The sequence below is a fragment of the Lissotriton helveticus genome, chromosome 10 (assembly GCF_964261635.1).
Source record: "Lissotriton helveticus chromosome 10, aLisHel1.1, whole genome shotgun sequence".
Lineage (NCBI taxonomy): Eukaryota > Metazoa > Chordata > Amphibia > Caudata > Salamandridae > Lissotriton > Lissotriton helveticus.
This window is the reverse complement of record NC_136071.1, coordinates 224035294-224060039: the sequence shown is the minus strand read 5'-3', so window position 1 is coordinate 224060039 and position 24746 is coordinate 224035294. Positions and strand designations below refer to the sequence as shown.

General features: G+C 46.6%; 1 protein-coding gene across 2 annotated transcripts in view; it reads left to right on the top strand.

The window, feature by feature from the left end:
• Positions 1-24746, top strand: part of EPN2 (epsin 2) — a 358100-nt gene that overhangs the window by 261818 nt on the left and 71536 nt on the right. For both annotated transcript variants that reach the window (XM_078665171.1, XM_078665172.1), the window contains exon 7: positions 13498-13593. In XM_078665171.1, the coding sequence (XP_078521297.1) occupies positions 13498-13593 (96 nt within the window). The remainder of the gene's footprint in view (positions 1-13497; positions 13594-24746) is intronic.

The window sequence follows — 24746 nt, the reverse complement described above, 5'->3', positions numbered from 1 at the left end:
CGTTGTTTAATAAAAGTTCATGTTCATCAGTGGCCTACTGATTTTCGTTTTCCTATTCTTTTCTTTCCAGGTTGTTTCATGCTAAAGTTTCTGTTAACAGGATACAGTGATCAGTTCGTTATTATTGCATATGTCCTTTTCACTAGGGGTGCTCTCTGGTCGGGCCAGATGACGTATCTCTAGTAAATGGTCCGGGTGAAACAGGTGCATCAATCAGTGGGGAGTAGATAGGCATGACAGATTACAACGGGGGAGAAAGGTCCGCATTACGTACCCTTTCACTACTTGCAAAGATTTTCCTACGTTTATTTGCAAACAGGGAATACCTCCAAAAAGAACTAATTCCCAAACAGTCAATGTTCGGACAATCAATCAATCAATGAGGAATGAAATAGGTACGACGTGTTAAAGGGTTGCGTTACCTACCCTTCACTATCTGCAAAGGGAGAGAGAATATTCCTATTCTTCCTCGTTTGCAGGCAGAGAAGATCCTTAAGAGAACCAACTTCGAACAATTCAATGCTCGATTCAAACAATCAACAAGGGGTACTGTGAACACAAATGAACGCCGCTTATGTACATACGCATTGCTATTTTCAACAGGTTGTTCCTAATGTTTCTATTTTAGCGAGGTCAAAAAGAGATCCCATTAGTGGCCTACTGATTTTGCTCGATTCCTTTTGTTTTTTTACACGATTTTTCGCTATCTGCAAAGACTAAACAGAGTATTGCGACTCTGTGCTTGTTTGTAAATAGAGAATGAACCAAAGAGAACAATCAATCAAATGGAGAGAGAAGCAGGCACGACGGATTACAAAGGGGGCAAAGGGCTGCGTTAACTACCCTTCACTATCTGCAAAGAGAGAGTACTCCTAATAGAAATGAGGGGTGGGGGGCAGCATTCAAAGCAGATCAGTGTGCATAAACACGAAAATGTTTTTACTTACCACGTACTTGACATTCGACAGCTTATGATATTTGCTATTAAAAAACCATTGAAATTCACTGAAAAAACCATAGGTTATAGACCATATATAGTTAGGAATTAGCATTTACAAAACCTTGAAAATTCACTGAAAAAACCATAGGTTATAGACCATATATAGTTAGGAATTAGCATTTAAAAAACCTTATTTTACTCACACAAAACCATTGAAATTCCATATATAGTTAGTTGTTCTAACTATATATCGCGCACCCGCAATCCACTGCTGATCATGTCACATATTACATCATTCATGACATGGTCAGTGACATCACTGATGACATCACTGATGACATCTCAAATGACATCACTGATGACATCACTGATGACATCTCATTTGACATCAATGACCACATCACTGATGATATCATTCATGTGACAATACAATGCATCTCCTCACATTTTAATATAACCTCTGTTTCACCCAGTGTTAAAAAGAGAGTATAATTTTTGAAACCATTGACACACCAATACTAGTTACTACATACGCACTCACTGATTGCTACGTCTACACACACCTTCACTCATTCACCCATACAATCATTGATACATACAATCACTCATCTTTACAACACTATCATATGCACTCATACACCTATACAGACACTCACAGTCTGCCACTCATCCATGGAGTTACTCACACACCTAGTCAGTCCTGTAAAGAATCAATGACACTTCCATTTTCTTGTCTATACAGTTAAACATAGAGCACCTTACATTTTCAAACATATACTAACACATACTTACCTTCTTATACAATCATTGATACAAGTACAGATTGATCTGCACAGAGTCACACACCTCCCAGCTAGCCACACACACACTCAGTCTCCCATACAAATACTTGGGCAATCAATCAATAGCCCATATAGTTACTCATATAGCTACTGATCAACACATGCAGCAGTTTACAGAACAACAGACATAATGATGCACAAATTAAGACAGTTTAGTCACTAACCCATGCACTCTGTGAGACACATTTAATCACTCACTCATACAGTCAGTCATGCACCTACTAAATCCTTCGTCCAGACACTTACACATCCACTCATTCTTCAATATGTAAGACATATTTAAACTTTATAGAAACAAAAAATCACTGGATGTTGTCATCAGTCATGTCATCAGTGATGTCATTTGAGATGTCATCAGTGATGTCATCAGTGATGTCACTGACCATGTCATGAATGATGTAATATGTGACATGATCAGCAGTGGATTGCGGGTGCGCGATATATAGTTAGAACAACTAACTATATATGGAATTTCAATGGTTTTGTGTGAGTAAAATAAGGTTTTTTAAATGCTAATTCCTAACTATATATGGTCTATAACCTATGGTTTTTTCAGTGAATATATATATATATATATATATATATATATATATATATATATATATATATATATATATATATATATATGATATGATATGAGTTATTTTTAGAGCGCACCGGTTTCTTGGCGCTTGGGTGGAGGGGCTGAAGACAGAGGCAGTGTGCGAATTAATTGTATGCTTGGGAGAAAAGCCAGGTTTTAAGTGACTTCCTAAATTGAGGGTAGGAGGGTGTTTGACTGAGTTCTGGAGGGAGAGAATTCCAGAGGAGCGGTGCTTGGGTGGAAAATCTCAGACCGCCATGTTTCTTTTGTTTGTAAGTGCAAGGGGACAAGAGGTTCAGACAGGAGGAGCGTAGGTCGCGGGGAGGGACATAGCGATGGATTAGGGAAGCAATGAAAGAGGGTCCATGGGATGAGAGGGCTCTATGGATCAGGCAGCCACGTTTGAAGAGACTGCGCTGGGTCACTGGGAGCCAGTGAAGGCTCGTAAGAAGGGGCTTGGTATGGCTGGACTTCGGCTGGCCATGGATTAGCCTGGCTGCTTGATTCTGGACTAGTTGAAGTCGGCGGGATTGGTATGCAGGGATTCCTGCAGACAGAGAGTTAGTGTAGTCGATGCAGGACATGACAAGTGCCAGGGTGACTTGGACGAGAGCTTCATGAGAGAGAAATCTACTGATTTTCCTGATTCTGCGTAGATGGAAAAAGCAGCCAGAAACCACCGAGTTGATATGGCCCTCATGGAGAGGTCGATACTGATGGTGACGCCTGGGCTCTTGACCAAGGTGACTGGGGATGGCGGGCAGCCCAAGGAGAGAGGCCAGAAGTTAGAGTTCCAGCGGTTGCCTGGGGGCCCTGTGAGAACCCGCTCTGTCTTATCGGGATTGAGCTTTAGCTGATTGGCGTTCATCCAGCTGCTGATGAAGGTCATGGTGGATTGAACGTTCTCTATGGAGGAGGGGAAGGGATCAATGTTGAAGATGAGCTGAAGGTCGTCTGCATATTTAAAAATGACTACTGCTCTTTTCTGGAGTTTGGAGATCAGGGGGAGGATGTACAGGTTGAACAGGAGGGGAGAGAGGGAGGAGCCCTAAGGGACTCCGCAGGTGAGTCTTTTTTCCTCCGAGGAGAAGCTGGAAAGGCGCACCGCTTGGTGGCGGTCGTTGAGAAACGAGGTGAGCCATCTCAGCGGTGGCCCTGGATGCCGGCGCTCTCGTCCCGATTGAGTAATAGGGCGTGGCCGACGGTGTTCTTAAGCTGCCGACAGATCCAGTAGCACCAATGCTTTCGAGGTGTTCTGATCGGCCCCCTTTCTGAGTTTGTCCTGGACGGCCAGGGCAATGGACTCGGTGGAGTGTTGGGGCCTAAATCCAGCTTGATGGGGGTCTAAAAAGAGGGAGTCCTCCACAAAAGTGCTAAGGCTGTTTGCTACGAAGGCCTCCAGGATTTTGCCCAGGAAGGGAAGTAACGAAATGGGGCGGAAATTGCTTAGCACCTCAGGGTCAGCTCCTGCTTTTTTAAGTATGGATGAGACTACCGCAGTCTTGAAAGAATTGGGAACCACGCCTGAGGTCAGGGATGTTGAGAAAAATCTCCCGGGAAATGTGGGGGGGGGCAGCTGTCCCGCGGGGAGCCAGATCAAACTTCTTTGAGGAGGGAAAAGAAAACCTCCTGAGTAATCAAAGGAAAGTGGGAGAAGAGAAAGGGGTTGCGAGGTGCCTCACTAGGATCGGGGGTGAGGCGGCCTTGGGGATACTTGTTTTGATATTGGTAATTTTATCAATAAAATAAGCGCTGAGGGAATCGCAGAGCGATTGTGATGGCAAGGGTTTGAGAGTGATACGGTCGGGTTTCACAAGTTCATCCACGACGGAGAAGATGTCTTTGGCTTTATTAGTCAAGTCCAAAATTTTAGAGAAGTATTCGGCTTTAGCTGTAAGAATGGCGGATTTGTAATCCTTTAAGGCTGAGGTATAGGTGGATTTTTTGAGGGGACAGTAGTCAAGCCTCCACTTTCGCTCAGTTTGGCGTAGGACGAGTTTCCTATCTTTGAGGTCCTTTGTGAACCAGAGCTGGGCATCGTGGGGCCTCTTGTTTTTGAGTTTTTTCAGGGGAGCGAAGTTGTCTCTTGCACGGGCCAGCCAAATATTCGCTATTTTGCAAAGGAGCTTGTTGGTGAGGTGATGTAGGATGTTAGAAGAATGAGCCAGAGACCTCTAAAAACGTTTCAGGACTGCTGGAAACACATTTATTGCATTTAACGAGAAATGCTGGTCTTTCTAGCATATTGCAGTTTGTAGTCCTGGCCCCCTTAAAACATAAATCAAAAATGAAAATCATTGGACAACATTTTTTTCGGAGGTTTATCAGGGGCCCGGTATTAATTTGTTGCTTAGGGCTGACCCCAAAAGACTGTGGTATGTCTTGATTTAAAGAAACACTGTGTTTGAAAGTTTCCATTCCAGAACCAGTTAACAATTACAGCAGATGTATCCATTGTAGGCCTAGGATGCCGTAACCCATGCACATTTCCAGGGTTTACACGTAAAATAAATGTACATGCAGTAAACCTAAATGGCAGTCTTTTCCATAGTGGGTGGTTATTCTGAAAATTCGTCCCTCCTGGTCCTATGTTAGACACACGTGAATTGGGGTGACCCCCACTAAGTGTTTGTGTAGACCAGTGTTTCCCAAACTGGGGTTCACAACCCGATTTTTGGTGGGTGCAGACAGTCCAAGCAATCACTAAAGATGGCTTTAAATTATGTATTTTTCTTTTCACATTTGCTGCGCTTCAAAGACAGAGGTCAAGTTTCAGGCTATGTCTTCTGACAAATTTCTGCTTATGTGTTTTTTAATATAGGGATTAATGTTTACAAACTCCTCTCACTTTGCAGCCAGAGAAAAATAAGTGGATTGTGTTACAAACTTTCTGGGGTGCAGGAATTATGAAACGAAAGACTGTAGGAGGTAATTTATTTTGCAACACACAGCCACATGTAAATACCTGTAAATGAACTACACACATTCAGCAGTTAAGCAAGCAAAAATTAAGTACATTGTTTTGTAATTCTGAAGTCATTGAAACTGCCCTGTGTTAATGCATCCCTTCCATAGATTACAGCATGGTATTTATACCCAGGAATGTTACAGAACTTTGGTGAACTGGCGGGTGGTTCCTGGTGGTTAAATGTTGTGCCAGGAGTGGGTACCAACCCCAACACTTACAAGATCTGATTTGAATATGATTTTACATCCTGTTAAAGTGGATGCTTCCCAATATAGTTAGAGGGGAGCTCCCACGCATCCAAAGTATCATTTTTCTTCTTCAAATGTGTTGCTGCAATATGTAAGCACCTTTTAAGAGCATATTGTGCGATGTGTAAGATCAACATCTGAATTGTGTGACCTCGCAATAAAATGCTAAGCTAAATTACAAATCTTTTTTTTGGTTAAGTCACATGAATTATATTTGTATCTAACTGCATGTTTTGATTTGTTGTGATTTCAGTATTGATTCATTACTACCTATTTGATTTCTTTTTTTGAAAAACTTTTTATTGTTTTCATCCCGTCAGTAATTTGAAGCAATTGTATATATAACAAATCCATAACACATCTCAGTTCAGCAATACACAGTTCTGCACAGAGCATATATATACTATCCCCCCGATAGTTTACTGTTTTCGTCCAACCTAGTCCCTCCACCCACTTCCCTTCACTCCCCATCCAGTCCCGAGCTGTCACTTTCATTGTCTGCTGGTGGATCACAAATGCCCTCCCTGTATTCATTCCATGCCCCCCAGATTTTAGACCATTTTCTGGGGCATCCCCTATTACTAAACACTGCCCGTTCAGTTATCATAGCCTCATCCATATTTATGCTCCATGCTGATAAAGAAGGCACCTCCACCCCTCCCCACCTTTGTGCTATATTCCTCTTAGCTATCATTATTCCAAACGTGACCCAAGTTTGTCCGTGGCGCGTGAGATCATTGGGCTCCCACATATTTAATAGACATCTGCGTGGTTCTGGTATAAGCGACACCCCTTTCACCTGTGACACAGCACGCAGCACCTGGGTCCAGTACGTTGCTATTCAGGGATATTCCCATATAGTGTGAAAGAAAGTTCCCTCTTCTCCGCAGCCTCGGAGACAAAAGGGGTGATCTATTCGTTTAATCTTGTGTAAAACCAGCCTGGTGTAATAGGAGCGGTGCAGAATTTTAAGTTGTACAAGTCTAAGGCGTGAGGGTATTCCTACCTCCCTCGGGGATGCCAACGCCTCCTGCCACTCAGAATCATCAATTTCGCCTATGTCCTGTGTCCACTTAACTTTCAGGGGGCCTGTGGGATCGGGCAAGTTGTTTATTAATTTACGATAAATGAAAGAGGTAGCCTTCTTCTGCATGAAATCTGTCAGTAGTCTATCCTTCATAGGTGACGCTTCAGGGACCTCAGAGCCAGGAGCTATCGCCGACATCAAGGCATGTCTAATTTGTGTATATCTATACAGTTCAGACGGCGCCATGTCGTATAACTGTTGGAGACGTTCGAACAACACCATTTTCCCTCCCTGCCACAGGTCCCCCACTGTTGATATTCCTATGTCATCCCAGTGAGAGAAGCCCTTATTGTTTCGAAGCTTTCCTAGTTTTTTGTTGTCCCATAGTGGTGTGAGTTGTGTTTGCACCCCCCGCCATCACAGTTTTGTCTGCGCAGCATGCCACAATAGCAGCGTATGCCGCAGTGGGCCAAACATTGTTAATGCTAATTTTTTATCATATAGGGGAGAGAGCATAGTGCTTGTGCCAAGCTGCGCTTTATCTGCCTTATACGCTGGGTTACCTATTTGATTTTAATATTAATTGTGGGTAGAGGGGGGAGGTAGACCGATGCCTTCCTAATTAAGAGCAAAGACTTTGGGAATAGCATTGTATGGCTCCATAATATGGGGTTTCCTTATTGATCATTGCTGATTTCAAACTTACTTGTAATGGCTTCCCAACAGCCTTGCTTTGTTTAAACGTAGAGGTGTGAAAATCGACCAACGAGGCATGCTAAGACACTTGTCGTAGTGGAGCAGTGACTAACCCTGATAGGCTGTGAACGACTAACGAGGCATGCTAAGACACTTGTCGTAGTGGAGCAGTGACTAACCCTGATAGGCTGTGAATCTCCGCACAGTCAATTAACAGCGGGATAGGTGAGCAGTCTGCCCTAGGTTCAGTATTTGCATTCTGCAGTTAGTCTGCCAAAGCTGTCAGATTGTCAATAAATCTTCACTGGAAGATGTTTAGCACCAAAAGGCTTTTACTATACATCAAGGTCAAACTTCAGGAAACAGCAGGCAGTAATATGGTTAAGGTCTGTATTGAATTGAAATGACACAAAAACTGAAGAATGCCTAGATGCAGCCCAGCTTATAGCCCAGCTTATAGAATTGAGATCACTTTCTCTACATTGTGCATGGATGTCCTCCAGTGGCTGCTGGAAAAAAACGTTGGAAACTATTCACGTATAAAACATTTTAGTAAGCGAGTTGATTAAACCGTTGCTATTTCTTGTCCCTCATATAAATTTATCACAAACGTGGTTGAAGCTGCTTTTCAATCATTGCAAGTCAGGAAATTAGGCAAGTGCTGCTTTTTGAACACCATCCATCCATGCAGTTTGCAAATCCTAAATGATTGTCTATGGCATGGTCGGAACATATTAAATGTTATGGTATGGGATCGATAATGTTACACTTCATAGTTAACATACCTTTGTTAGACCCACCTCTGCATACCAAAATGGACTGCACATCAATGGCTTGACTTGATAAATGCTTTAGGCACTGAAGTTAATTTGAACTTTTATATGTTAAGTTACCAGTGTTTGTATAGCAGATTTTGGAACATTTGAGTGGCCTGGTAGAACCGGACGCTCTTTCTATATGGTTCTAGGATGCTCTTTGATTAGAGTAAAGGTGTGCTGGTGTCATTGTGACTGGTGCAAATCGGTCCATCCAGTGTATTATTTAATAAATCTTCCTTCTTATTGTGACAAACAAGGTGCATCTGATCCCGTCCGAGATCTTTGTAGTTCATTTTGTGCACAGACATGCGTGACAATATCCTTTACCTTTATTTTGTTATACTTCAGTGTTGGGTTGTCTGTTTTCTGGCATGAAAAGCCTGTTCTTTTGAGCAGCATCGTTGGCCAATTGTATAATGTCATTAGTGCATGTTTGAGTGTGGTATTGTTATACTAACTTATTCTGAGATGTATGTTTATTTGCTTATATGGATTTGCGGTGGCAGTGTTTAGCCACCACTGTAGTACCGTGTTGTGCTCATGAACTGTTGTACCTGGGGGTCTGTATGGAGTGTTGCATTTGAAAAAGGGTACATTATGAATGTGTTTTGGATGGACTGCATATGATGCATTGTTGTAATGGTTATTTGTTTTTATCTGTTCATTGGTAGCAGTGAACATGACCTTGCTGTTTTCTTTTTGGTATTTGTACATATGATAAAACCTTGGATTGTGCTCAGTGCTTTTCATTTTGACTTCCCAGTCCCTTTTTAAGCTGTTTTTGGCTTTCAGTACATGGTCTTTTTATCTGCGCATTAGTAGAATTAGATGACATTTTATAGAAATCCGAAATGACCTCACAGGGTAATAAACATAATTTTGCTTGGTTCTTTTTGGTATTTGTATATAATGATAATACTTAGGACTACGGGTAAGTAGTGATCAAATAGAGACTTATAGCCACAGATTGCTTACCTTGGAAATGTATGCCGTGGCAGACTGGATTTGGAACTTATTATGTGAACAGTACTCCTGTGCTCTGGTAGGTGGCGTCATTCGCAATGGAAACGACGCTCGCTGTGCCTATATAGGCTCCACCCAGGCGCGCTGGCGTCAGTTATTTTCTGTCCGCACCAGTCAGTGCTGATCTGGGGAAAACAATCCCTTAGTTACTTTTTGACTAAGATTTTTTATGGTCCTACCTCCTGGTGTGGTAGGAATGTCATCTAAGATCGCCGGCTTAAAGCCCTGCGGTGCCAGTTACTGGCAGATGTCAATGACTTCCCGAAGGCCTGTCTCAAAGGCTTTGAGCTGGAGACTTGACGTGTGATGCCTTGATGGTTAAGATCCCAGGCGAGAGGAAGGTCCTGGGAGCGGTCATGGAGTCCAAGGTAGTACTCGCATTCCAAGTCGTTGAGCTATTCGGGTAAGTGTTGGTCCCACAAAAAAAAGTAATTGAAGCGGTTTTCAACTTAACCTCAATCATCGACCGACGAGACACAGCAGCTTCACTCGAGGCCTGGCCCCGCGGTTGAATCAGCAGCACCTGGGCTGGCTCTGCACCTCCGCACGTTTTGAGCAGTCTGTTCCCTCTCGGGCGCCTTTGGGTTCCGTGGGTTCGGGAGGGCCTTCATTGGATGCACGCCCGCGGCTCTGGCGCCATTCAGTCTCCAGTGAGCCACAGATGGGTACGGATCTGCACTGGTTGTGCCAGGTCTGCCTTCCCTGGCGCCGCTACCAAGGCCTTCACTCTCGTTACCCAGCGGCAGCGCCAATACAATATACATCCCGACTCCGGCAAGGAGCCAGAGTGGCGCATAGCCCAACGCTGACTCCAGCGTAAACTGGAGCTGTGCCTTCCAGGCCGGAGCCTGAACCCTATTCCTATGAGCTAAAACTCGGAGAAGAATGGAAGGGGTCACTGTACCCTGAAGAATAATGGCCTTATAAATCCTTGGACTGGTGCGAGTATCTGGGTGAAGCTTCGGACTGGACACTTCTCCAGATACTGGCATGCTTTCTCCCCTTACCATGGCTACGGAGGAGGGAGCTTCATTCGCTATGGTGGTGCGGAGGGTGGCTGAGGTCTTGACCTTAGTTTGCCCTCGGTGGCAGTCAGGACTAATGGCTTGACGGAAGTGCTTTAACCAGGAGTGTCCTCTTCTGAACTGCTTCTCCCATGTCTGAAGTGGCTACTCCTCCCCCTTCGACACTACCCCTCACTCATGCTACCTACTTAGGACAGGCTGGTGGATCACCACCTGCCCCTCTCCACAAGGAAGCGACCGCTCTTTTGGCCAAAGGAGCTATATATAGAGTGCCGACTCCAAAAGTGGCTCGTGGTTGTTATTCCCGCTACTTTCTGGTGCCCAATAAGGATGGAGGCTTTCTTCCTATCCTCGATGTGTGTGCTCCCAACTTCTTCATCAAGGAATTGTTCAAAATATAATTATAATAATAACGCATATTTACATATTAATGTTCTGCCTGCCCACAGGCGTGCACTTTCAGTACACTGTGCTCCCCTTTGGCCTCATCAGTACCCCTTGGGTGTTCTCCAAGGTGAAGACGGGGTTGCAGCTCATCTGTGGAGATCAGAGGTGCTAGTCTTCCCCTATCTCTATGACTAGCTGTTGAAGGCAGGCTCACCCCAGGCGGAAGTGTCCTACCTCCAGACTATGGTGGACCACCAATATTCGCTGGGGTTCACTATCAGCGTGCCCAAGGCACACCTGACTCCCTTTCAGACTCTTCCTTTCATCAGAGCCGTTCTGGATATGGTGCAGTTTCGGGCCTATCCTTCTGAACCACAAGTCCCGGATATTCAGGCTATGATACCGATGTTTCCTCCTCTATCCTGGATTAGATGAGACTGACTCTGAGGCTGCTGGGTCTGGTGGCCTCCTGCATCCTGCTAGTGACACATGGTGGTTGGCATATGCAGGCTCTGCAGTGGGACCTGAAGTTCCAGTGGGTTCAGCATCAGGGGACTCTCTCTAACATGGTCCAGATCTCGGTGGGAACTACGAAAGATCTGCAGTGATTTTTAATGAACCACGATTGAATTAGCGGCAGAACCCTCTCCATGTCAAACCAAATCTCACAGTAGTGACAGATATGTCACTCCTGAGATGGGACAGCCATCTGGGAGAGGCGGAGGTCAGAGGTCTCTGGTCTTTGGTGGAATCCAGACTCCACATCAACCTGTTGGAGGTCTGATTGATCCAGTTGGCATTGAAAGCCTTGTTAACCTCCATCCAAGGATGGCTGGTACAAGTGTTCATGGACAACAACAATGCCAGGTGGTATTGCAACAAACAGGGTGGTGTGGGGTCTTAGACCCTTTGTCAAGAGGCCCTGCTTCTCTGTAGATGGCTGGAACAGCAGAGCATATCCCTGGTGGTTCAACATCTGGCAGGTTCTCTGAACGCCAGAGTGGACAAACTTAGCTGAAGATGCCTTGCTGAACACAAATGATGTCTCCATCTGGGATAATGCAAGGTCTCTTTAAGCAGTTGGGAGAGCCTTGGTTGGATCTGTTTGCCCCCTACAAGAACGTGCAATGTCAGCAGTTCTGCGCACTGGAGTTTCCAAGGTGGCTGTTGATTGGAGACACTTTTTATCTCAAGTGGAGCTTAGGCCTCCTGTATAGCCTTTTCTCCCATACCACTCTTGCCCAGAGTTCTCAAGAACATCAGTAATGACTGGGCCAAGTCGTCCTTGTGGCTCCAGAATGGGCACCGAAAGTCTGGTATCCTGAGCTGTTAAGCATGGCCATCGGCCCTCTGATCAGGGTGCACCTTGGGGAGGATCTTCTGTTACAGGGGAGGGTTCTCCACCCACACTTGTCAAGTTCAGCCTTATTGCGTGAAGATTGAGTGGCAACAGTTGACAGCTTTCGACCTTCCTCTCAAAGTCTGAGACGTTATCTTGGTAGCCGGGCATTTCTCTACCAAGACGGTTTATGCCTACTGTTGGCCAAAATTGTGGCATGGTATACAGAAAGACCAATTGATCCCCTTTCTAGCCCCCTTTCTCAGGTTTTCCTGTAAACCCTTTCCCTTGCCTAGCAGGGCTCAGCTCTGGGCACTCTGAAGGGCTAGCTCTCCATTTGTGGTTGCCTAATTAGCCAACCCTCTTCAAACCCCCTATTGTAAATAGGTTTCTGAAAGGTTTACATTTGTTTCCACCCTCTCCCTTTATTATGACCCAGTGGGACCTCAATTAGGTCCTCACTTTACTTATGTGTACTCCATTTAGCCCCTGCACAATTGTCCTCTCAGGCTCCTTACCCTCAAGATGTCCTTCCTGGGACCCATAACATCTGCCCGGATAGTCAGTGAGCTTCATGTCATCTGAACCTCTATCTACCCAGACAACTGGTGCTTCATACGAGAGCTTCCTTTCTCCCGAATGTGGTCATGTAGGCCAATCCATCACTCTGCCTACTTATTATACTCTGCCTTATCCCTCCAAAGAAGAGGCGCTCTGTCACCATCTGAACCCAGAAGAGCATTGTTGTTCTAACTTGATTACACACGAGAGACCAACTCTTCGTGGCGTGTGTCCGAGCGAAGAATGGACGGGGCCATACAAAAGATAACTATCTCACGATGGATCGTGCTCTGTATCAAAATCTGAGGGTTTGTGTGCTCATTCCACCAGATTGCCAGTCCTGGACATCAGCCAGGTGGCACCATGGGCTACCCAGCAACACGATTACCAAGTACTACTGCCTGGACAGTCAGGTCGAGGCTAGAAATCTTTATTCGATGAAAAAGTTACTTACCTTTGGTGACTGCTTATTTGATAGAGATACTATCTAGTTACAGATTCCTTACCAACACACCTACTCTTCCCACTCTGCAAAAGGATTTCTAGGGAAAGTGCTTTCCCCTTTCAGTGCCCTGGTTTTCCACCCAAGTGGCCAGTGTACTTTGTGGCTCTGCGCTTCTGGCATGGAAAGTTGGAAAAAGTAACTGATGTCCGCATCTTTGGTGGCACCTATATAGGTACCTCAAGTGTCACCTCTGTCGCGAACGACACCATGTGGAGCCGAACAACGCCACCTACCAGCACACAAAAGTACTGCTCTCAAACATTTCCAGATCCAGTCTGATGCCTGGCAATAATTCTAAGGTAAGGAATCTGAGGCTAGATTGAGTCTCTACCAGATAAGACAGTACAGAATGTTTTCATTTCTCATCCCTTTTTTTGGTTGTTTGTAGTTTTCAGTACAAAGTCCTTTCATTCATGTTCCATGATTTTATCTTAGGAGAAGAGCAGAACAAAGCCCTTCTAATCCGTGCCATGTGCTTGTCCTGTTTAACGCCATGGCAGATGCTAAATTTCTTCTTTTTTCTGTCTAAATACAGGAAGCACGTCTTTCGACCTTTTCAGTAATTTAAATGGTACGGTCAAGGATGATTTTTCCGAGTTTGACAGCCTTCGGATGTTTCCGAAAACTTCAGGTAATAAGTCTATTCTAGACTCTTTTTATAGTCTTGTAGAGCCATGAACTGTATTGGAACACTAAGTAAAAAGTCTGATTAATCTTTTTGCTTTAAAAATGTAACCTTTTCCCTTATGTTTACATTTATTTTCTGTTTTATTTTTTTTGGCAAAGTTTTTTGTTTGATGCTCATCATACGTTTCTTCCAGACATACAGACGAGCAGCTCTCACTGATGTTACCTACCCATAATGATAGTACAGACTGAAGTTTCTGGGTAGTGGCTCTGGCCTGAGGCATCTTCCCTGTTGGAACAAGAGTAGGCTCCATACATGAATGCAAGGAATATCGTGCATGTGCATACTAGAATGAAAAAACTGCATATGAACTAGCAAAAAAGAGATGCATACACATGTAGATCAAAAAAAGAAAGAAATGGGCGTTTGTTTTCTGGTTCAGTCATTTTATTAACAGCAACATTCATTCTGCAGACTACCAATGCGTGCAAAACCATCAGCAAGGAAGCAGAAGAGTGCTGAACAAAAAAACGAGACGTGATTATTAAGATTTATGGTTAGTACAGAGAGGAAGGGGACGGGTGTAAGTGTGTTGTGTGGGTCTTAAGATTCTTTCTAATTAATATCGTATGGAATGGTGTTCTAAAACCTAGACTGACCCACCTACTGGGTCTCGGCGGCGGGGGAACCGCCCAAGTCTTCCATACCCTCCTTGTATAGAAAAAGGAGACACAGGAGCCTTCGTCTGCAGGAGGAACCACGTTTTATTCGAATAGCCCGGGCTATGGAACAGTCCCAAGCTCGTTAGAAACAAGACAGAGGAGGCTGCTGCTTCACTCCGCAGCTTACAGCCCTTATATACACATTTCCCACCTTAGGAAACCATTTTGGGTGGCTGCCTGGCGCCCCGAGTCAAAATGCAGTTACACCATTCTTTGTTCAGGCAGGACGGGGGCTGCAACAGATGGTACAAAGATTACGGACAGGTCTTGCAAAACAGGATATGTAGGTGAGAGAACAGACAGAGCTTGAACAACAGGATATGTGAAAGAAACAAGTTCTGGGACGGTGGCGTGACCAAGTCTTGTGAAACAGGATGGATGTGTGCAGGAGTTCAGTCCGAGGGTGGTGAGGCCACTTCTTTGTTCCCTTTTTCGAAATTGGCTCAACCACAAGGAGCAGGAAGGGCAGGGTGGTCGTGACAGAGTTTCATCAGACATCAGCAGAAACGACCAGGAGGGTCGTGCAGAGGTGTTTGACACGAAATGGCAATGCAAAGAATTATGGAGTCCTGACACAAAATAAATGCCGACAAGAAGGACACTTTTACTCAGACCCTCCTTTTGCCATTGAGTGGCAAATACTCTAGGAAACGTCGATATTCATGAGATCATCTGTTTCTTGTTTGGAGCATCATCTTCATATTGGTGTCATGAATGTTAGAAAGTTGAGACTTGAAAGCCTGAACACACTTTGTATAGAGCATTGGCAGACACTGAATGTACAAACAGCAGGAGACTAGGACAGCTACTCCCAAGGCAAGGAAGATGAGGACCCTCCATCCCCATTGGGAAAGGAGGCCCCAGATCCAGCCTGTGAGGGACCAGTTGCCTTCATCCTGATGAATCTCAGAGGAAAGGTGATGCAGACGTTGGATGGCATCATATACTGTGGGTGCGTGATCTGGAATGTACACACAGTAGCTGGAGCCAATCAATTTACACACACCACCTTGATCAGCGAGGAGGATGTCAAGGACCATACGATTTTGAAGTGTTACAAGGTGGTTTGCCTGTAGCTCTGCAGTGATGTTGGAGAGGGCACCAGCTGTTTCTGTGATGGTGGCCTCAAGGACCCTGGTCAGTCCTCGTATAGCCCGGCTGTTTACCATTGGGCCCCAGAATGGGAGGAAACCCTTAAAGAAGTCCCCGGCTTCCTGGCCTACTGTATCCTCAGCCAATATGACACCCCTACGTCAGCGGCGCAAAGCGCCCTTCATCAACAGGTGGTAGTCTCTATGGGTAGAATACGTTGGTGGAAGGAGGAAGGCCAGATAGCAGGTACCAGACCAGTTACGGGGGAGCCAAGTGTAGGCTGCTGTGTAAGTGTTGGGGGACGCCACCAACATTGGAGGAGACGTAGAGTTCAAAGTTTTAGTGATGTCACAGATACTAGTACCAACTTTCTTAGTTCCTAAGCCATGTATGCTGACACGGCCCCGCACATTTTTAACAGTCAGAGTGTTTAGTACATCAGGTAGTAGCCTTCTTGCGCGAAATTTGGTAAATGTTTGTTGAGAAGTTGAGATAAATACGACCATCTCACCGAGTTCATCCGGTGGTAATAGCAATGTGGATGAACTGGTCGGGCAAAAAGGGGTATTGGTATTCCCAGAACTGTTTCGCCAGAAGTCATCTCGAAATGTTCCAAGGGCAAAATTGGCAGTACCATTGACAGTATAGGCCTCCTACATCAACATCCACCATGCAAGACAGGACCCAGAGATGGAAGAAGGATAAGGAAAGAACGGAACAGGTTGTGTCATAGCATGCGGCATCAGTCCACACACCCAACAGTTGGAAGTATTTATGATCAGCTGATGATGATGTAACATCTGGACAAAGGTGTTATTGAAAAATTCTGCACGGCGGGGCAATTTGTGGGCGGGTAACGTGAAATACTGATGCTCTACAGGAGTCGGGGTAGGAGTTGGTGGGGTAACATTATAGTAGATCAGTAACATCCAACCGATAATAGACAAGATGATTGAGATAAACAGCGTCACCGCGGGGGTCACAAAGCACTTGCTATGTAGGGGACTGACATATCGTTTCTGGACTTGGGTGTATTGGACGGCTGCCATTGTACTAAGCCAGGGACCACTAGCGGCTGTCTGTGATTGGTGGTTGCTTCACTGGATGCAGGTGCCAAGAGCCCTAGGGCGTACCTTAGTCTGAGATACCAGCACCATTCTTAGCCGGGAGATCACAGCCCTACAGCCACCTGAGCGAAGTCAAGGGCAAGCCTTCCTTCTGGAACGCAAGTTATATCGGGTAGAAGTAGAAACAGTATGGTCGGGGAATAATTGTTCCCGATGCTGAGCAAAGTGAGGGGAGTGTTCCCTCTTTCCCTTAAGTATACTGCCACTCTCTGCTTCCGTAGATGTAGAATGTAATCTTGCGTCGTTGAAGGGAACAAACGCCAGGACTATTTCTGTCTGAGTCTCCTTGTCCTTCTCTCACCCACTGATCATAGGGGAGAGGCAGAGGCACTCGTCTGCAGTGCGTCGCACGGATCCAGTTCTTCCGTCCCTCAACTTTCACGGCAGTGCGGGTAGCCAGTAACACCTGACGGGGCTGTGTCCAGCGGGGCTCGAGGCTCTTAGTACTTTGAAAGTTGCGAATCAGAACCCAGTCGCCACGTTGGATAATGTGTCCTGGGCCCTCGCTTTTATCAGGTATGGCCTTGTGCACCTGGTGGTAAAGAGTACGAAAGGTGTTAGTCAAACTGTACAAACAATCAGTCAACACAGGGTATTCAACATCGGACAGTTTCTGGGGCCGTGGAACACCCCACACATTGGCAGGCCTCTCGAACACAATTTCATGAGGAGATAGTCCTGTCCTGGTATGGGCCGTTGTCCTGACAGCAGAGCCAGGGTCAGAGCATCAGCCCAAGTGACACCTGTCTCAGCTACAATCTTGGCCATTTTAGTCTTTAGGATGCCATTGTACACCTCCACTAGACCTGCTGACTGGGGGTGGTTAGCTGCATGAAATTTTTGTTTCACACCCAGTGCTGAACAGACATACTCCATTATTTGAGCCGTAAAGTTGGTCCCGTTGTCACTCCAGACCAAACGGGGCAAACCAAATCGTGGGACGTATTCTTTCAATAGTATTTTGGCTGTAAGATCGCGGTGCAGTCTTTGACAGGGTAGGCCTCCACCCAGCGGCTGAAAGTACAGACCACCACCAGAACGTATTTTAAATTGTTACATCTGTCCACCTGGATATAATCCATCTGGAGGGCTTGGAAAGGAAAGGTAGGGGTCACTATACCTTTTCCCGGGTTGTACATAAGGCAAATCATGCATGTTTTGACCATCTTCTCAGCATATGCTGGTATCTTTGAGTTACACCAGGTGGGTTCCAGCAACTTACATATCCCTTTCGCGCTAATGTGAGCAGGGCCATGGGCCATCGTTACTACCGGTAGCACATGACTGTCGGGCAACATCCATTGTCTCTCCATAGTGATACGGGCCCAACAACCATCTATTTCCTTTACCGCTAAATGCTCTGTCCACATCCTCAGCTCCTCAGGGGTAGCATGAGACTGAATATCGATCACACTCTGTACTGTATCTTCAACCATGCCCCCCTCTGCCACCCACCTGGCGGGACCTCCCACATACATTCCTTCCTTTTTCTTAAGAGCTGTCTGTCTGGTCAGCCAGGGCATTGCCTTTTCCAACATCATCCGTCACTTTCTTATGCGCTTTACATATTATAATAGCTACCTTTCTGGGAAATGTCAGGGAGTCTAATAATCGGTGAATTAGGGGGCCATGTTGAATATTCGTCCCATGTGAAGTAAGGAAATTCCTTTCTTTCCACAATCTCCCAAAGTTGTGAGCCACCCCAAAGGCATACTGACTGTCAGTGTAGATATTATTATTCCTTTGCTTAACTCACAGGCTCTAGTGAGGGCCACTAATTCTGCAGCCTGAGCAGAGCACTGCGGAATCTGAGCTGTTTCTTCTACGTGCTCCAATGTCGTGAGGGCGTAGGCGGCTGATGTTACCACCTGGCCCTCTGAGACATGATCCGTCCACATACAGTGTACCTTCTGGGTCGGCTATCGGGGTATCCTGTAAGTCAGCCCATCCCTTCGTCTCCTCTTCTGTCCTCAATATACAGTCATGTGGATCTAAACGGGCATCCTGAGTATCCAGTGGGAGTAATGTGGCGGGATTCAGTACAGTGCATCTCTTAATGTTAATGTGGCTGGAAAAGAGTGTCAATTAATATCCTGTGAGTCGTGCGCTAGTGAGGTACTGTGTCTTGATGTTATTAAGGAGGGTATCCACAGAATGGGGAACCATCAGAGTCAAGGGGGAGTTCATGACAATCCCCGCACACTGACGGACCATGAGTGCGGCCGCTGCTGTCACCCGTAGGCATCCCGGGAGAGCCCTCGCAACAGGATCTAAGGTAGCTGAAAAATAGGCACATGGCCGATGGTGACCTCCGAATATCTGGGTCAAGACAGCGCATGCACAGCCATCTGTCTCATGTACAAAAAGAAAAAAATATTTGAGATAATCAGGAGTACCGAGGACTAGAGCAGTACGCAGAGCTCTTTTTAAATCCTGGAAGGCCTGCGTATGCTCTCTAGTCTATGGAAAGGAACTGTCTAATATGTCTTTAGTGGTGAGGGCAAGAAGAGGTTTGACCATGGCCGAAAAATTGGAAATCCACTGTCTGCAGTATGAGGTTAGACCTATGAAGGCTCGCACCTGCTTTTGTGTCTGTGGGGCCGCCATAGCATTGATAACGGCTGCCTTCCCTCCTTCGAGAGGAGATGACCTAAATAGGTCACCTTCTCTTGACAAAACTGAAGCTTTTTAGGTCGAGACTGGCGTAGACTGCGCATGCGCAGTCTCGCCTCGAGACTTCATGTCTCAGAGTAGCGAGGGTAAACCCCGCCCCTCTTCTCCATTGGCTGGCCTCCTAAATGGCGGCCAGCCATTGGAGAAGAGGGCTCTGTGACATTCTGTTTTCTCTTTAAGCCCCGTCCTTTTCGGATTGAGGGGCGTGTTTTTTTCGTTTATTTCTCCCCTCTCCTCCAGCCAATGGAGAAGAGGGGAGAAAGAAAAACACGCCCCCGAGTCTGCAAAGGACGGGGCTTAAAGAGAAAACTCGCGTCATGGCGAGTGCTTGTATTAACACTCCTGGCCATGCCACAAAGGGTTTATTCACATCGTGGGTGACTCGCAGACAAAGTGCAGCCTACCTTCAGGTGCTCATACTTCAGTTTAACACGCTTGTGCATTTCATTCTCAGTGTATATGTGTGTTGGTGTAAAGAGTGACGTCACGTCCGTGTGCTCTTTTTCGGTGGCTTTGGTATGCTACGCATGAGCTCGGGGCTTGTTTCACTGTCAAGATCGGCGTGCTTTCACTGTAGCGCCTCATCTCGTGTTTGTCGTCTTATGAGAGAAGTCCGTGGGCACGCTGGCTGCAGCCAGTCTGACGTACCCCCAAGCCTGCTTCAGTTTGATAGAGGAGGTAATATGATGAATTATCGAGCTCAGCTGTTCGCGCTCGTTGGACAATCACTGGCTGGGAGGGAGGCGACGCGAGGCTTGAATTAAGTGTGACCCCTCCTATAGTGGTCGAGTGCATTTGGCAGCCGTGGTGTTAGCATAATTACCCGGATTAGGCTCCGACGTTGGATAATAAAGTGCTTGTCATGTAAGCGTGATACGCTTGGGTTATCCACGGGCCGCTGAGGACCGCTGCCAGCTGAGGTACGAGCATGTGTCCCGCCAGCCCGCCAGTGTCAGGTGTCACCCACGCGGCAGATGGGAGAACTGTGGGCTTGGTCACAAGCTGTAAGCAAGGTTTAGAAGATTGTAACAGAGATAATAAACCAGAGCAAGTGAAATCTAAACCGTGGGCACTATTACTATAGTGCAGCGTTTTATTCTGTACTTAAAATTCTGTGGAAGGAATCTTTTTCCTTATTGCCGAAGATTTTTTTTATCTTTCAAAAAATAAATTTGTTAGTAATTTGGGGAAGTTTCTAAACCTCATCGTTTAACCATAATAGCTGAGCATGAGTCGTTTCCAAAGACACATCCGCTTTGAGTATCCGCGTATTGTTGGCTTTTGTAGTAAAAATAAAGCTAGTGAAAACGATCATTGAACTGCAAGTTGACAAAGAACAGGACCAACTCAAACGTTTCAATTCTTTTTTCCTTACCAGTATGTATGATTGACTTGGATTTTGCACTTATTTTTTTAAACACTTTTACTCAAGGCACAAGACATGTTTCATATAGAATCGTAACTGGCTGGTAAACTTTTTATTACAGTTTATTGCCAGTTAGACTTGGGCAATGCATTTTTAACAGATAATGTTGTTCCGGGTTTCCTCAGAACGGATCATGCGACCTGTTTCTAAACTGTGTAAACTCCCCAAGAAGCAGTGGACCTATGTGGGTGAGGGGTGGAGACAGTGAACAGTGAGAAATGTACACTGTACTGTATACAGACACACTAGGTATATTTAAAAAACAACACACTTTTATAAATGTAGTCGGTTTTGCCTAGTGCAACCTTCTACTCGAAACCCTGGCAATGCCAAGACGTTTGATGTGGGTTTTAGAGAAGTTAACTCTGCATGTATTCTAACATACAAGTTACATACTTTAACTTGCACTTGTTCTTCTCTGAGCCTGTCTAAACTTTGATGTATTTACAGTGATTTATCAACACATCCACCACCACATCCACCATCACATCCACCATCACCGCATCCACCATCACCGCATCCACCATCACCGCATCCACCATCACCGCATCCACCATCACCGCATCCACCATCACCGCATCCACCATCACCGCATCCACCATCACCGCATCCACCATCACCGCATCCACCATCACCGCATCCACCATCACCGCATCCACCGAATCCACCACCACCGCATCCACCGCCTCCACCACATCCACCGCATCCACCACATCCGCCGCCACGTCCACCGCCACATCCACCGCCACGTCCACCGCCACATCCACCGCCACGTCCACCGCCACGTCCACCACCACGTCCACCACCACGTCCACCACCACGTCCACCACCACGCCCACCACATACACCACATACACCACCACATACACCACCACATACACCACCACATACACCACCACATCCACCACCACATCCACCACCACATCCACCACCACATCCACCACCACATCCACCACCACATCCACATACACATCCACATACACATCCACATACACATCCACATACACCACCACATACACCACCACATACACCACCACCACATTCCACCTCCACATTCCACCTCCACATTCCGCCACCTCCACATTCCGCCGCCACCACATCCGCCGCCACCACATCCGCCGCCACCACATCCGCCGCCACCACATCCGCCGCCACCACATCCGCCGCCACCACATCCGCCGCCACCACATCCGCCGCCACCACATCCGCCGCCACCACATCCGCCGCCACCACATCCGCCACCACCACATCCGCCACCACCACATCCGCCACCACCACATCCGCCACCACCACATCCGCCACCACCACATCCGCCATCACCACATCCGCCACCACCACATCCGCCATCACCACATCCGCCATCACCACATCCGCCATCACCACATCCGCCATCACCACCACCACATCCGCCACCACCACATACACCACATCCACCACCACCACATACACCACATCCACCACCATCACATACACCACATCCACCAACACCACATCCACCAACACCACATCCACCAACACCACATCCACCAACACCACATCCACCAACACCACATCCACCAACACCACATCCACCAACACCACATCCACCAACACCACATCCACCAACACCACATCCACCAACACCACATCCACCAACACCACATCCACCAACACCACATCCACCAACACCACATCCACCAACACCACATCCACCAACACCACATCCACCAACACCACATCCACCAACACCACATCCACCAACACCACATCCACCAACACCACATCCACCAACACCACATCCACCAACACCACATCCACCAACACCACATCCACCAACACCACATCCACCAACACCACATCCACCAACACCACATCCACCAACACCACATCCACCAACACCACATCCTCCACCACCCCATCCACCACCACCACATCCACCACCACCCCATCCACCACATCCACCACCACCACCACATCCACCACCACCACCACATCCACCACCACATCCACCACATCCACCACCACCACCACATCCACCACCACCACCACATCCACCACATCCACCACCACCACCACATCCACCACATCCACCACCACCACATCCACCACCACCACATCCACCACCACCACATCCACCACCACCACATCCACCACCACCACATCCACCACCACCACATCCACCACCACCACATCCACCACCACCACATCCACCACCACCACATCCACCACCACCACATCTACCACCACATCCAAAACCACCAGATCCACCACCACCACTTCTACCACAACTATGTGTGTGTGTGTGTGTGTGTGTGTGTGTGTGTGCAAATGCAATAGGTCTAGCTTTTGCGAGAGATTAAGCTATTGGCATTGTAAATGACAATCCCATTTATTTATCTGTTTTCAAAACCAACACATAAATAAAATAATTGTCATTTACAATGCCAATAGCTCTAACGTTTGCAAAGGCGAGACCGTTGCATTGTAAATGCTTGTTTAAAGAGACCTTGTGGTTATGGAGGGCAAGGTGACGTAACAAACAGAGTAGCTTCTTTACATGTCGGGCGGAATTTGCAGTAATGAGGTGGTCATCAACATACTGCAGCAGTGTGGAATTATCAGGAAGTTCCAAGGAATCTAGTTGACTTTTGAGAGCTTGACTATAGATACTGGGGCTCTCGGTGAAGCCTTGAGGGGCGCGGCAAAATCCAAAGCACCGCCCACTAAGGGAGAAACCAAAAAAATGTCTGCTGTCAGGATGAATAGGAATACTGAAAAAAGCATTCTTCAGGTCTATGACAGAAAAGTGCGTGGCGTCAGAAGGGACCATCGTCAAGAAGGCTGTATTGTCGGGAACAACCGGGTATTGAGAAATCGTTATTTTGTTAAGGGCTCTCAGGTCAATCACGAATCTGTATATTTTAGGTGAGAGAGCTTCTCCATTGGTCTTTTTAAGAACTGGAATGATGGGACTGTTACAGATATTACCACGTGTCTCCTCCATCAATTCAGATATTATTGTTAAAAGTGCTGCTTCTCCTTTCGCTGGCAGTTGATTCTGTCGAAGGCGTGGAAGTATGGTGCCTGACTGAATACGTACCACATGAGGGGGTATATTAAAACAGCCGACATCAGTGTCGGATGCTGCCCAAAGAGAGGAAGGTAAAGACTGCAAATCTGTTGGGAGGGGACCGGACAGATACATATAGGAGGCTGTGGTGGGGGAAATTGTTAGGGATACACCTTGGGGACTACATGATATGGTCGCATACAGAGCTTTCAGTAAATTCAGGCTTCATAAGTTTTCACTGCAACCTGTAGTGAGTACCAAGGGAGCGTCAACATGTGCGGGGCCAATATCGAGAGGGAGGGGTTTGGAGACAGGGCTGGTCAAGGGTTTTCCTTCAAAACCCACGGAGACATTCATGTTGCCAGAAAGGGGCGCCTCCGGGACTGACAGACGTGCAATAGAAGACCTGGTGGCCCCAGTATCCAGAAAAGAATTCTGATCATTCCCCACAACTGACATTTGAACATAAAGGCCCCTTTGATCCACTGGAATTTGCACTCTAGTAATACCCCTTTCCTGGCTGTCCTATGCTTGATAGAACCCTGTCTCATCAACTTCGTCATAATCATCATTGTAATAAGTGCATGTTGCTTCGTATCCATTAAACCTATTGGCCGGGCGTTTATTGGCCGGGCGTTGCCGGACAGGGGCGTCATCCCTGGATCTGTGCTATTTGTTCTGCGGACATGGCAGGCCATGGTCCCTAGTTGGCCTCCCCTCCCTAGGAGCACGAGGCTGAGTCTTCCCTGTTCGGATGTTTTCAGCTAATACGGGTTGGGGCTGTGGTCTGAAATTCCCACGGGCATCGAGACCTCGGGGAGGGTAAGCCTGTTGCAGAAGTACTTTAGTCTTAAGATCCCTAGCCTTCTTTCTTTCCTTTTCTCGATCTTCATTCTCCCTATTCTTGTGATACTGTGCCATGGACAAGATACCAGTCATAGTCTGAGCAGACCATGTACTCTCAACCTTCTTGAGCCTGGCGGAAATCTCAGGAAGCAAGTTGCTGACAAACTTATCGACAAATACTGGGCTAGGGCCTGGGATCCGGGGGTCCAAGCCACTATGTC